The sequence below is a fragment of the Meriones unguiculatus genome, chromosome 1 (assembly GCF_030254825.1).
Source record: "Meriones unguiculatus strain TT.TT164.6M chromosome 1, Bangor_MerUng_6.1, whole genome shotgun sequence".
Taxonomy (NCBI): Eukaryota; Metazoa; Chordata; class Mammalia; order Rodentia; family Muridae; genus Meriones; species Meriones unguiculatus.
Window position 1 is genome coordinate 21,135,607 of NC_083349.1, and position 14,481 is coordinate 21,150,087.

Genomic DNA, 14,481 nt, shown 5'->3' on the forward strand with positions numbered 1-14,481 from the left:
ACTGACATGCTCTTCAGGAGCCCCTGCAGTGTCTCAGCTTAGAAAATGGTCTAACCATTGCCCCCTGGCTCTGGCTCTGAGTCACCACCAGGATCCTTCTCCAATACTGGAGGGAGGCATTTCTCGTGTTCCAGGCCCCCAGGGACATCTATCCTGGAGTATGAACAGCCCAGATGGCTTCCTTCGGAGTCTTTGGAAGCCATTGTCCTGGTGGCATTCCCAAACTCTGTCAGAGCCCCTCTCTCTTCTCCCTCCCAGACCTCCATGCTTAACAGCTACCAGCTTTTGCCTCATCCCTAAGTCCCCAGGGCACGCATGGACATTTCCCTACAGTTCCTTACAGCACCTTCATCTGTCACCTAATGCAGGGTCCGGGGCTCAGCCTTTCTTCTGTGATGGCTTTCTGCCTCTACGTTTCCATCTGTTGAGTGGGATAGCAATAGCCCCACTGCCCGCTGGCTTACGGTGGGGTTCTACTATGATAGATCACCATCAATTGAAACCTTATAAAATGCAGAGGCATTTGAATACTATTGGCAGCTCCACAGGATCTGGAATCATCACAGAGGCGAGGCTCTGGGCATGTCTGTAAGGGAGCTTCTAGATTAGGTCAGCTGAGGGGGAAGAACCACCCTGAATGAAGGAGTCGCCATCCTGTGGGCTGGGGTCCAGACCTGGCTAAAAAGGAGAGAATTAGCTGAGTCAGCATTCATCTCTTGCTCTGCTTCCTGAGTATGGATTCAGTGTGGCCAGCTGCCCTCACACTTGTGCCACCAGGCCTTCCCACCACGATGAATTGTGCCCTCAAATTGTGAGACAGAATAAACGCCTCTTATTCCAAGTTGGCTCCGTCAGGCAATTGTCATCGGTGAGACAAGTCACTAATTCAGATATCTAGTGTCTCTGACCTACACAGCTCAGCCACACTTCTGTTACCCATGCTCAGAATTCACACCAACCCCTTTGGGGGCAAGATCAGCCCAACAATCAGCCTGAGTGGATGAAGTGCTAATGGCCTCGAGGCATAGATTAGAAAGTGTAGAATCTACAGCCATAGCACCCTGGATACACTTATTCTTATCTGATCTTGGGAGTTAAGCAGGGCCAGCTTTGGTTAGTGCTTTGATGGGAGAGGAAAACGGCCTAGTGTTCCCAAGGTCACATCATGGGATTGTAATCCAGGGAGCATCTGTGTCCATCCAGTCTGGGTCTGATGATAATAGACAAGGCACCCAGGGAATGTGCTCAGCAAGCCTTCAGTTCACATCTGACCATTATCCCCTCTGTTGTCTTGTCTTTCTGTGACTTCCTGCTGAGTCCTGACTGAGTCAAGCATGACATCAGGAAGACCCTCCTCCCATGAAGTACTCAGCAGCAGTGCCATTAAAGCCTACTTCTCTCCAAGGGAAGCGGGTAGAACAGGCAAGCTAACTGGACAGGGGCGTGGGGCATCTTTCCTGTGTTCTTGGCTCTGGCTGCTCAGGCAGACACACCCCCGTGTTCCATGCTCCCCCAGGCACAGTGCATGCATTTCCAGTTGAGCCTTTGTATTAAATTGTGTTTCAGGATGGCTGGCATCGCTCTCCATCTCTTCAATAGTTTCCATGCTTCTTGTCAATCAAAACAAGGGAAATGTGCCACTCAGCTCTGCTAGAAAGGAATTTACCAGCTCAGAGCATCATCACCCCTGACCCTCCAAGAGTTAGGAGGGTCAGCTCTCTGCATTAGGGTAGGGGAATTATCTGCCTTTGAAGATAGTCTTCCAGCCAGCACCCAGGGCAGAACCCCAGGGTCTCCCTGTCATTATCACAGACACAGGAGATACTTGACCCCTGTGTACCCAGTGTTTTCTGTCTGGTCATCTCTTCAGCAACTGTAACCTAAAAATGTCAACCACATGGCCAGCACAAGGATTCTGGTTGAGGGGAGTGCTGCCCCCTGGGGGCATCTAGAAGTGGGTGCAGGGCTCCTGATTGTCACAGGAAATACCATTCCTTTGCATCAGCTGGGGATTAGCTCCAGGACCCCCTTTTCCCCAGACACTGAGCCCCCTGACACTACAGTCCCTTCTGTAGCATGTCACAGTCTTTTCATGCAAGTCTCACAATTTTCCTACATGGTTTAGGTCGGGTCCCAATCCCAATAGTAACACCCAGTGCAGCGCATGTTCTGTAAACATTATTACAGTGAATTGTTTTTTTTGGGGGGAGGGTGAACACCCAGACAAACAAACCTGTTCGCATTCAGTGCGCATACAGTAATCTCCAAGTATGGTCTTTACAATTTTTTAACGTTATTAATTTTAATTTTGTCTGTGTGTAGGCACGTACCAGTTAGCATAGGTACCTGTAGAGGTTAGAGACATTGGATTCTCCTGGAGCTGGAGTTGCAGGCACTTGTGGGCTACCTGACATGAGTACTGGGAACCAAACTTGGGTCTTCTGCAAATGCAGCAAGTACTCTTAACCACTGAGCCCCTCCCTAGGCCCTATATTTCAAATATTTTCAGACAATGCTTTAGGTTGATAGAATCTGTGGGTGTGAAAGCCATAGCTGTGTGAGGCCTGGTGTAGCTAGGAGGCAAGGGTCTCAAAGCCATGCCATATCCAGAGCAATCCATTCATCAGCACCGTGGGGTGCATGGTCCAGCAAGCAGAGCCTGACTCGTGAAATGCCTAGAGCGTTTCTACCTAAAATGATACCGGCTAGAAGGAACTATGACTGTAGTGTGAGATGGCTAAATAACAAACCGTTCTGCAGTCTGAGGAGTTCAGCTAGGTCCCTCTAGTGTCATGCCACTCAGCGCAGGACACAAGGGCACGTGGGTCCTTCCAGGAACTGGGACAGCATGGCCATGTCATAACTATCAAGAGTCTCAGGCACTGTCACTGTGCAGCCCTAGTCTATCCTCTGTCCTCCACTTGCTGTGCAGTGATGTGTCCTCATCTTAGCATGATGTCCAGAAGCAGGAGGTGTCTTGTTTGAGTTCCCTGGGATGGTGTCCAGTCGGCTTGGATAATCTGGGGCCTTCTCAACCCCGGCAGCAACAAAGCAGGGTATCCTATGGGACATAAATTCCTCAGACATACCAAAATGGACTTCTAGACAAACAGCGGAGGCCAAGGGGCCTGGCCAGCATCTCTGATCAGGGTTGGGGAAGGATGTTTGCAGAAGTATCTCTACCCTACTCTCACTGTATGCCTACACTATGGACTTTGCTGCAGACCACATTATAAATGGGGAAACTGAGGCTCCTCAGAGGACCTTTGATCAGAAGGACAGGAAAGAATGGAGGCTCAGGTTTGTCTTGTCTGTCTCAGGGACAGGAGTGTGGCTCAGTGGTGGAAGGTTCGTCTAACGTGTGTGAGACCTTGGAATCCATCCCCATCATGGCAATGAAGCAGAAAGAGGAGGAGATGGGAGGACAAGGAGTGGGGAGGGCTATTTTAAGTGCTCCATAGCCTCTGCCTGTCCGGGAGTGGACAAGAGAGGGGGACACTCCAGAAAATATGTCTGTGGCGTAAAGGGCTTTACATCCGTCCAGCCTTTTAGGGTATTTGTACTAGTCTTGCAGAAAGTTGCTTTTCTCAATCCCTCTTCCAGAAAGGCACTCTGGGATGGGAGGCCACAGAGTCTCCCAGGATGCCCCACCCGGGCTTCCTTGCCAAGCTGCAGGCACCTCCTCCTGGCTGCTTTGCATAAGGGGCTATTTTAACTGCTGACAATCGGAGGCTGTCATGAAATCTGTCGCTGCCTTCCACATGTCCCAAGGGGTGTATGAAATGAAATTTCTAGAGATTTCCCCCCTTTTCTATGTAGATTTTTCAGAGTGGCATTTTTAGGGCATATCAGCTTAAACGGTATCTTGTGCGGAGGGCTCACAGCCACCTCCTGGGAAAAGGAGATCCCCAATTAACCTGGGATGTGTGCCACGAAGGAGCACCGATTCAGAACATCCATTAAGGCAAGGATCTTGTTCTCTGTGTGAGGCAGGAGCGCCCAGAGTCCCTGTGAGAAGGTCCCTCTCGGTCACTGCCCTGTCTGGGGCTGGATGGGGGTTCCCCAGTGCAGATCAGCTCTTTGCACTATGCTAGCAGCCTCTGGGGGGCACTAACTTAGCATTCTCTGTAGAGCCTTAAGCCCATCACAGCCAGACCAAGCAGATGGAGGTACCAGTTTTCCAATGTTCGCTCATTTACCAGAGATACTGGGTACCCACGTGGCCAGGTTGTCATAGGAGCCAGGGATCTGTTGGCACAGTGAAATCAGAAGTGGAGAAAGAAGATTCTAGCAAATGCAAAGGCCCTGAGATGTAAATCAGTTCATATTCTAGGAGCAAAGAGAGAGGGACACTGGTCAGGGGATGAGGGTGCAGGAATGGGTAGGGCCAGTAGCGTCGCTGGACTCCCATTCCTTCAAAGTCACTAGGGACCACGGTTGGATTGGTGGCACAAATCATCAGGAAACAGGGAGACAGGAAGCCACTTCACCAGTCCAAGTCAGAGATGGTGGACATTTGGACCAGGTTGATAATGAGTGCTGAACTCTGAGATGCTACAGATATTGCGGGCAGCCACTGTATGAAGAACTCTGATGCTGGGTGAGAACGTAGGCCTGGCTGTAAACTAGGTCTTAGAGAAATTTTCTATACAGTTAAGGAAGTAAACTGTTCTCTCTTGACTGGCCAGCTTGTCTGCCCCTTTATCATCCACAAAGGGGTCTTCTTTTTAGTCAAAGGCATGGATTCTATACTGTGTGTGTGTAGAATGTCCAGGTGTATACATTTGTGTGTGAATTCCAAGAATCTGCCTGTCTCTTCCTCATTCATTGCTAAGGCTACAGGCAGGTGTGGCCGTGATGGCCTTTACATGAGCCCTGGGGATATGAATTCAGGTCAGATCCTCACCCCAGCCCCTGAGCCCCCTGTGTTGTGTTCTGTCCCTACTTTTCTCCACTAAGCTGTCTTCTTTTTTCCTCTTGGTGAGTCTGGGCCTCATCCAGATGAGGTCCCCACTCAGTGTTTGTTTGTTATCAGACCTCTGCTATACACATCTCTCTTGACTCTTGGTGCTACTGATAGAGATGTAGCTGCACAGGGCTAGAGCCCAGACTGGAGAGAGCAGAGGAGTTGCCTGCCGTGTACAATTGAAAAAGCCACATGTGTCTGCGACAGCCAGCCTTTCTCCTGTGACACTGTGCAACAAGCATTCCCCAGTGCCAGGCAAGGAACAGCAAGGACAGTTCGCATTCTTGCCACATGTCTGTGCCATATGCACACTGGTCCCTCGGGGCCCCTGGTTTGAAAGCAGTGGTGCTCCCAATGTGGGCTTCATGCTCATGGGCAACTGTCCCTCAATGCTCTTGGGATGTTGCACATATAATGGATTGCTGCAGTGGCTTTGACATTGGCTAGAACTAATGCCCACCAAGAGCTGGAGAAATGGTTAAGAGCACTTGCTGCCCTTTCGGAGGACCCAAGTTTAATTCCCAGCATCCATGTCCAGTGGCCTACAACAGTGCCTGCGGCTCTAGTCACAGGGAATCCAGTGGCCTCCACTGGCTCTAGAACACACGTGACATACACATACATACATATTTTTTATAATATTAGAAAGAGATCTGTTGGCTCAGAGAGCCAAGGAAAGAAATAAATGGGAGCACACACTGAGGTGAAGAACACGGAAAACTACCCCTGATCTCACACGGAGGAAGTTTATCCAGCATCTAGGCTGCACAATGTCTCACACACACAGGCTAAGGGTCGCTGGGTAGGACTGGTGGGGTCAGAGACCAGCATGATACTTAGATCACCAACCTGGACCACATCTGACATTCTCACAGGTATGCCCTAGCCACCACCTTGCTAGGAACCCCATATGGCAAAGAGAAATGACTAACTCTTCAGGGATGAGATGAGATGTGGATCTATGATGGAACCATCCCATGTCTGACTGCTCCCTCATGATCACTGCCTCCAGCCATCAATGAACCAGTGTACACGGCTGATCCATAAATGTATTGTCCAGGCCCTTGTGCTATCAACAATAGGAGGAGAAACTGCATCAGCATAGAAATGACACTAAGTGAGGTCTGTGTGTTACAAGTAAGAAGTTTCTGGGGCTCCAGCCGTGTTCTGGCTCTCTGTTCCCTCCCTAGATCCTGTGCTGTCCTGCCTGTGTATCATCTCATAAAGCAGGCCACCCTCGGAGGCCTCAGAAGTAGAAATCACAGCAGCAGGGCCAGGACCTCACACCAGATAAGCTCGAGGGGTGGGGGTGGGGCGGGGGTCCTGTCAGGGTCCCATGCCAACTACTGGTGCCCAGAACTGGAGACTGTGCTGGTCTCAGCTGCACATGTGGCCGGGGATTGGGAAATGATGGACCCCTGGAGGATGAGGGAAGCCTGTGGTTGGCCCTCTGAGTAGATCTACCAGGTCTGCCAAGAAGCAAGAGCAGGGCCTCCTGCCTTCTTAGGGCAGCAGCCATGTGGGTGGTGATATGTCAGGTTCAAACGAGCTAGTGCTTCCTAGAAGACCTAGTGTGAGTACATCTGTCCTGACCACTGTCCAGTATGGGCCTCGGGCCTCCTTCTACACCCTCCCCTGCAAGCTGACTGTTCTAGGGTTTCTTACTTGTGCCCTGGGTCTGTACCTTTGCACCACTTCAAGAAGCGGTTGACACACAGTATGTAGTATACAGCTTATGAAGTGACAACACTGTCAGTGTGGGAAGGGTCCACCAAGCCCACCCATCTCTCCCAGTCAAAAGGGAAGCTGACCTTTGAATTCCACCAGTCTGGCCTCAGAACCTTCTCTCTCATCACCACCTCTGCTGCTTCTGCAAGGTAGAGGCAGGAAATGGGCGGCCTGGTGGGTGCTGTGTGAGGACCACAGCAGGCGGATGACCGGTGATGATGCAGATCATTCGCAAAGCACCCTGTCAGCAGAGAACGGCTAAGCAAATCTGCTACAGGGATGGGGATGACTAGGGGATGGTGGTGGTGATGGTGATGATGGTGGTGGTGGTGGTGATGGTGGTGGTGGTGGTGGTGGTGGTGATGGTGGTGATGGTGGTGATGGTGGTGATGGTGGTGGTGGTGGTGATGGTGGTGGTGGTGGTGATGGTGATGGTGGTGGTGATGGTATTGATGGTGATAGTGATATTGATGGTGGTGGTAATGGTGATGGTGGTGGTGGTGGTGATGATGATGATGGGGATAATGCTTATCCACATGTATGTTCACACACAATATGTATACATTAACCTGTGTTCACATGTTCAAATACACACCCACACATACCTATTTACACAGTCTTTTCTTATCTACATACACATGCACACATTTATATGCACATGTATACAATTGCATGTATAAAGACGCACCCGTGAATACATGCACTTTAACACATGTATTTGTGTATTCACGCCCATGGAACCTATTCACACATGCTTGGCCACACAATCTTATGTGCTTGCATGTATACATATGTACATCTTTACTCATACGCACGCTCGTATGAACACATGCACACACCCACATAATTCGGTCATCACAAGCTCTCTCATGTACACATGTACATACACATTCGTATGACGCACTCAAGCACATATGAACATGTATACAGGAGTGGCTGGGCGTGTACACAGGCACCTGTACACACACATACATTCTACTATGCATTCCCCTCTCTGCTCTTGGCCCTGTGCCCTCCAGCCCAGCTGAGGCCCTGCCCACTCTCAGCACCCACTGGTTTCCTAGACAACCAGCCCAGAACAGCTACCCAGAGTGGAGGCGACCACAGCAACTCAGAGCAATACTAGTAATGGGCGGTGTCCGGCCCTGGGGTGGCCGTGCCTCATGTCTCATTGCCCTTCCTAGCCTGCTGCGTGTGGCCTGAGCATGGATGTCTTGGGGAAAGTCAGACCTTCAAGTGTCCCTCCATGGTGACCTGACCCCTGGGTACTGCATCCTGTCACAGAAGGCCAGCATCCCTGACTCCTTCACCCACCCCTGAGGTTCTGGCCACCTGCTCCTCCGGTCTCTTTCTAATCCCTTCCCTTACATCACTCGTGAACTCCGAACAAGGTCGGGAGAGCAGCAGGGCCACACCTGGGCACCTCTGCTCTAGATGGGAAGTATGAAGCAGGCGCGCACAGCTTACCTGGATTGGTTCCCAGCCCAGCTAGTGCTCCACGCTTGTGAGTTCGCACTCCAGTGCCCTGTGGACTACGGTTATTTGCTCCTTGTGTGATGGGGCCTTTGGCTAGTTCAGCAAGCCCCGATGAGCTGGGGAGCCGTGGCCAGAACTGACAGAGCAGACTTAGTGATGCTGGTGGAGCAGAGGTCTAAGATCAAGGGCTGTGTCTGGTGGACACCCTTACTGCTGGGGACTCTGCCTTACCCACAGGTGCTCAGACATTATGCGGTAAGACTGGGCAGGCTGCCAGTTCAGGTCTCTCTTTTTTATTATTTACTGTCCCAATAGGGCCCCACCCTCATGACCTCACATAAGTCAGGAGGACGATTCAGAGAAACGAGGCAATGCCCCATCCTGCAGCCCCGAAGACTGCACAGGATGTAGGTCCCTGACCCAGCCTACGGGCAGAGAGAAGGAAGGCACTGGCAACCTGCTAATCTGAGCCTGGGTGACGTGGAGTGTGCATATAGTTTGGTCTCGGTGGTGCCTTCCATCAAACATACTCAGTCATCCCCACCCTCTCTGTGAACGGATGCCCACGGGTTATGCATGAGAGGGACAAGGCTGTTGTCACCAATTCAGATGGCGACAGTATGGGAGAGACAGGAGTAAACAGAGGGCGACAGCCCTTTCGGTATCTTACGTCTGCAGTCCAGCGTTTTGCCGCTCAGTGTCCTTTCTCTGTACATGCAGTATGTTCTAGCTGTCTTCTGTTGCTGTAGTAAAACTATTACCCAAATCACCTTCTAGGGGAGAGGAATTATTTTATTTTAAACTTCTAGGTCATGGTCCATCACTGAGGGAAATCGGGGCAGGAACTCAAGGCAGAGCCCTGGAACCAGGCCTGCTCACTGTTCCATGCAGCATTCCTTGCCACTGACCAAAGAACTCGCTCTCAGCCAAGGCAGCGCAGCAGACACCCTGGGGGGAGCCTGCCTGCTTGCTCACTCAGCTAGCTTTCTCACACAGACTAGGACCACCTGTCCAGGAAATGGTGTTGTCTACCATGGGCTGGGCCCTCCAACACCAATTAAAACAATCAAGACAATCCCTGATAGATATGCCCTTAGACCAACCTGATAAGGATAATTACTCAGTTGAGACTCTGGCGGGTGAATCTAGGCTGTGCCACATCGATGGTTAATGTTAAGTTTGAGTGACAAGTTTATATTCCTGACAACTTCACTTTGGGCCACCAGTTTACTCTTTGAAAGAGTACATTTTCTAGAAGAGAAATTGCTTGTTTTGTTTGCAAATGCCATTGCTCTCTCCTTGCATTGTGAGGGGACATTCTGGCAAGTGTTGACACATTTCTGTTGCTGGCCTTCATGCTGTGCGGCTTCAATACCAGACCGAGTAGTGGTAGATTAGAGATGTAAAACACACAGCCTGACATTTAAACTACCAAGATGCCTCCAACTTTAACTTAAAGAAGATAGTGGGACCCACAGTCTGGCCAGGCTTTTGATGGTGGCAGAGGGGCCACACGTGTGTCCCTCTCACTAGGTTTCCATGGTGGTATTTGACTGGGTACCCCAGTGGTGCTCACAGTGAGGCCTGGTACACAGAAGCATCTGGTGAGTGTCAAGGAGGGTGGTGACGATGTCATGGCTGAGCGAGGCATTGTAAGCGGGAGCTTTGGGTGTTCGAGAAAGGGATACAGATGGAAGGTGCAGAGACACAGTAGGAACCGAGTCCTAGGACCACAGTTGCCCTGATTGTCAGTGAAGGAAGACAGCAGGAGGTGCTGGAACAAAGAAGTCCCAAAGTGGAGTCCAGTATGACAGAGGTTTGATTTTTTTTTTTACCCTCCTCATGTAATACACATGACACATCCATCCACTCTGACACACAGGCCCAGGCCTTGGGTGTGTGTGCTCATGTGGAAGCCAGAACTCAATATCTAGTGTCTTTCTATTGGCTCTCCACCTTATTTTTGAGACAAGGCCTCTTGCTGAACCTGGAGCTCCCCAGTTAGGCCAGGCTGGCTGGCTGGCAAGAGCTCCAGGGCTGACCCACCTCTGGGTCCTCTGTGCTGGGATTTGCACACCCTTGTGCCTGGCTTTCTACACGGATGCTGGGAACTATCTTGATTCTAATGCTTCAGTGGCAGGCACTTGGGTACCAGGTGAGCCTTGGACCTCTTCATTCTACTGTGAATGCTCTACCCGCTGGGGCCTGAGGTTTGAGCTGGAAAATAGGGAAAGGAGAAGAGGACAGTGGAGGGAGCCCAGCTTGGGAGCACCCCATCCATCCCTCTAGGAGAACTAATCATGTACCAGGGAAGGTGGGATATGCAGTTCTAGCTCCCGCCTCAGGCATGCCTCCTCTCCCCCAACAGGAGGGGATGCTCACTCTGTAAGAAGGGAGGTGCTCTGTCTCTGCCTCTAAGCGTAATAAAGGCCCCGGGGCCTCTCTCAGTAACCTGCATTGGGAGGTGTCAGTAAGAGAGGGGAGAAACAGAATAGAGGCTCACCTCACTCACCTCAGCCATTTGCTCATTTTCTCCCAAAGTTCCATGCAACCTTAGAAGGAGGCGGGGCAGGGAATCTTGTCTGTGAGGGGAAATACCTTGACATTCACTGTGCGCTGTGTGGTGTTTCCAGCATCTGCGTCTTCGCGGTCCCCCCTCAGCCCCGTGCCATCTGCTAATCTAATTACAACAGTCATATCATTTCCCACCGATCTTATGTGGGAATCTGCTGAGTCAGGAAAGCGAGGTTTAATTAGAAGCGTTAATCATGTGTGCTTAGTTTTGCCTTTTTTTTTTCTTTTCTTTTTTTTTTTTTTTTTTTTGGTATGGAAGGCAACTGTCCTCAGGATATTTGTTCATCCTGATCGTGTCTTTCTGGGATAAAGCCATCACTGGAGGTTCTCAAGATGTCCAGAGGCCTGCCAGCCTGGGTAGCATCCTTTGGGCATGCAGGGCTAGCAGGTTCCACATGAGGTGGCTGTCGCTATCCTGGCTGGAGGCTTATGGCCCCTGCTCTGCAGAGCACCCCTTGCCCCTCTGTGAATGGGCACAGGATTCCACTCATGTTTTAGGGTGAGCTCTTTGGCTCTGTGGTCAGCTCAAGGTTCACAGCACCCCCACATTTTGCAGACTTGAGCCCCCAAATTAGCCGTATCTCCCAGGTATGTCCCTAGTGGGTGTCACCATGCCTGGGGCGAGTCAGGCAGACCCAGCCTTTTGCCCATGCAGGATGCGGGATACGGCTTTGCTGAATGACGTCTCTCTTCCCTCTGCAGAAACCCGTGCGGACCGCAGCAAGAAGCTCTTCCGGCATTACACGGTGGGCTCCTATGACAGCTTTGATGCTGCGAGGTAAGGCATGCTTCTGCCTTCCGGGGACCGCCAGCCTCAGGTGCTCCTGCATGCCTGAGCATGTGGGGGGCAGGGAGCAGGAGGGGAGTCGTCGCCTTCTGTGCAGCCCTGGGATTCTCCTTGTTGTTTGTGCAGCAACTCTGCTGGGGTCGTGGCAGCCACCACCTTCAAGAGGACTGTTGTAGCCAGGGTCTGCGTGCAATTGCCTGTGGAGGAAGCCCCTGTGAGAGGGCAACATACTTTAAGGAGGAGAAAAGACTGGCTTCATTGAGAGAAAGCAATAGAGATAGGGAAGGGGGCCCAGAGTTGGGGGGCCTGGAGCAGAATGATGGGTGTCCTCCCACAAGTATTTAAGCCATCCTGTCTCTGGTCTTCCACCCCACCTGCGTGTGTCCGCATCCTTGTGGAGCCCCGTCCCAGATGGAATTTTGTTCAGGACATCCTGCTGTCCTTGATGGGTAGGACTCCAGGCAGGCTCACAGGGGTTGGGAGTCTGCAAAGCTGTGTGTTTCCCGTGGTATGGCTGCCACAGGGTACAAGATGGACTCTTCCCACAGAAGCCTTGCTTGAGCAACTCCTGTTGCATGGACTTCTGGGTCTCTGTGTCCTGTTCCCCTACCTCTGGGTGCGGACAAAACTGTATCAGTGACTCCATCGGCAGGCCAAGCCTGATACGCTGCTTCTCTGTGGAGGCCACTGTCCCCTTTGCCCCGGTCAGCTGCAATGGTGCTGAGTGTCCTGGGCGTGAAATGTCTGTCCCTTTCTCTGTTGCAAGCCAAAGCTTTTAGGCCACCCTGGCACAGAGGTCTACAGGGAATGCCTGGCCTGAAGTAGGTTCTTCCTGGATATAGGAGTCAAAGATGCATGTGTAACTCGGGAAAGGAAAATCTGTAAGGTACATGACTGTCCTCCGCCCTGCCCTGCTGGGCAGCTGGACATGGGGCCAAATGGCTGAGAAGTTCTCATCAGGATCCCATCTGAAGATGGCCATCTTAGGAGGGTCCAGCACCCTGCTCTGGGCTCCTCCCTACTCCGTGGGGATCTGGTGGACAGCTCTTGCCTGTTCCCACAACCCCTTTCTCTTGCCTGGTTACTGTTGTTGAGACAAGAGTCCCCAGTGTGTGCTTTGCCATTTTGAGGTACAGAATTCAGAGTGGTTGGCACTTGACATGGTTGTGCAGCCACCCCCTCTGACTGGTTCTGAAACCTCACCACTGCGAAGGAAGCCCCACCAGCACCCCTTCCCGTGGATCCCTCTCCACAGCTACCGGCATCCCAGAGTTTTCTGTCTGTGACTCAACCCACTGGAATTTCATGTAAACCAACTGTTCCTACAGATGCTGGGATTTTACCCGTTGGTGGATGCTTGGGTGACATCCGCCATGATGAATGCTTGCCTCGCCGCCGCCCTGGTGATCCTGTCTGAACGAACATCTGTCAGTTCTTTGGGTCATGTGCTGAGGAGCACAGCTGCTGTTTGATTTGGTGTTAATGCTGGCCTGTCCTTTACCACTCTCAAAAACAAGATGGGCTGGGCTGGACATGGTGGCACTTGCCTGTAATCCCAACATTCTGGAGGCTGAGACAGGAAGGTGATGAGTTCAAGGCCAGCCTGAGCTACCTAGTGAGACTGTCTCAACAGAAAAGAGGGGAAGAGAGCTCTATCAAGAATCCCATGTCCCCTCCAGGGGACAGTGGAGGCACCCCCAGGTCTCCCTCCATTGTCTACTGCCCTTTTTGTTGTTTTCTAGGGGAACTGGGAATAGTAACTGGAGCCCAGTATATGCTAGGCAAGTGCTTGCTCTAACATTGGTCTATACGCCAGCTTCCACTGCCTGCCTTTCTGACCTTGGTGTCTCCAGTGTGAGCTGTGACCTGGCCCTGTGCACAGCCTGGAAAGAGAACTCAGGGCCAGTGACTTCTGGGAAACCTGGCCAGGATGGACCCTTAACAGGTGGCCACAGTCAATAGCCTCAGCCCATATGTCCATCTAAGAAGGAAGGCCCAGGCAGAGCCAGTGGGCCGTAAGTCCCAGTGGGAAAGCTGTTACCGTGGCTACTTGAAGGGCTCTCAAGGCAGGGAACAGTGGGCTCTGTGTACGGGAACAAAAACCTAAGGTGGAAGGCTCCAGGCAGTGGCCACTCTCAGACTGTGCCTTTGGTGAAGCAAGTCTGGGGCACAGAGCCATGGACAGGTGGCCTTGCTGTGTACGTGTCCACGGGGGGTAGCTGTGTGGGTATACCCTAGTCATGGCCACCTTCCCACAGAGCAATTCATGTACCTAACTTGGAAAGCAGAGAGGACAAGGTAGGGTTAGGGACAGGGTCCCACAGCAGAGGCACATGACAAAACAAACCTCAGGATGGAGCTCAAGTCAGCTGACCGCTGACTAAAGCCACATGGGATTCACATAGCAATCCAGCAAGGCCAAACTGGGGCCAACTGGCAGCCTCTGAGTAAAGGTTAAAAGACTCTAGGTTAACAGTTAGGAGTCAGCCCAGCTCTCCCACGGTGAAGAGTCAGACAAGCTTGGGCCTCCCATTTCAATAAAAGAAACAAGAGTCACATCTCTACCATCCATCTGTCATCTCATCAGCATCAGCCACCATGCCCCAGTCACATCCTCAGCAACCTTGTAAAACAAGGTCACTGTCAGTGTGATAGAAAACCATGGAAACTGAGAAAGAGGCCAAGTGCTGGGGTAGAGTCCTCAGCCTCCAGAGCACTTCTGCCTGTGTGTGAGGCCATGTGCCTGGGACCACCTGGGGTCAAGATGTTTCTACTCACAGTGGCCTGGGGTGGGAGCCTGTGAGGAGGAGTCTTGGTGAAGGTGGACTTCTTGCTGCTGAAAGCATCATTGGGAGGGAAAATACTGCTCCTGTGACTGACAAAAAAGCCATGGAGCTTGCTCATACAGATGCAGCAATTAGGCAGGGAGCCAGGCTTTGACCTTGGCAGG

The 14,481-nt window shown here is 51.6% G+C and overlaps 1 protein-coding gene across 10 annotated transcripts in view; it reads left to right on the forward strand.

The window, feature by feature from the left end:
• Shank2 (SH3 and multiple ankyrin repeat domains 2) overlaps window positions 1-14,481 on the forward strand; it is a 435,523-nt gene that overhangs the window by 255,161 nt on the left and 165,881 nt on the right. For all 10 annotated transcript variants that reach the window (XM_060383254.1, XM_060383259.1, XM_060383260.1 and 7 more), the window contains one exon: window positions 11,447-11,522. In XM_060383254.1, coding sequence (XP_060239237.1) covers window positions 11,447-11,522 — 76 coding nt within the window. The remainder of the gene's footprint in view (window positions 1-11,446; window positions 11,523-14,481) is intronic.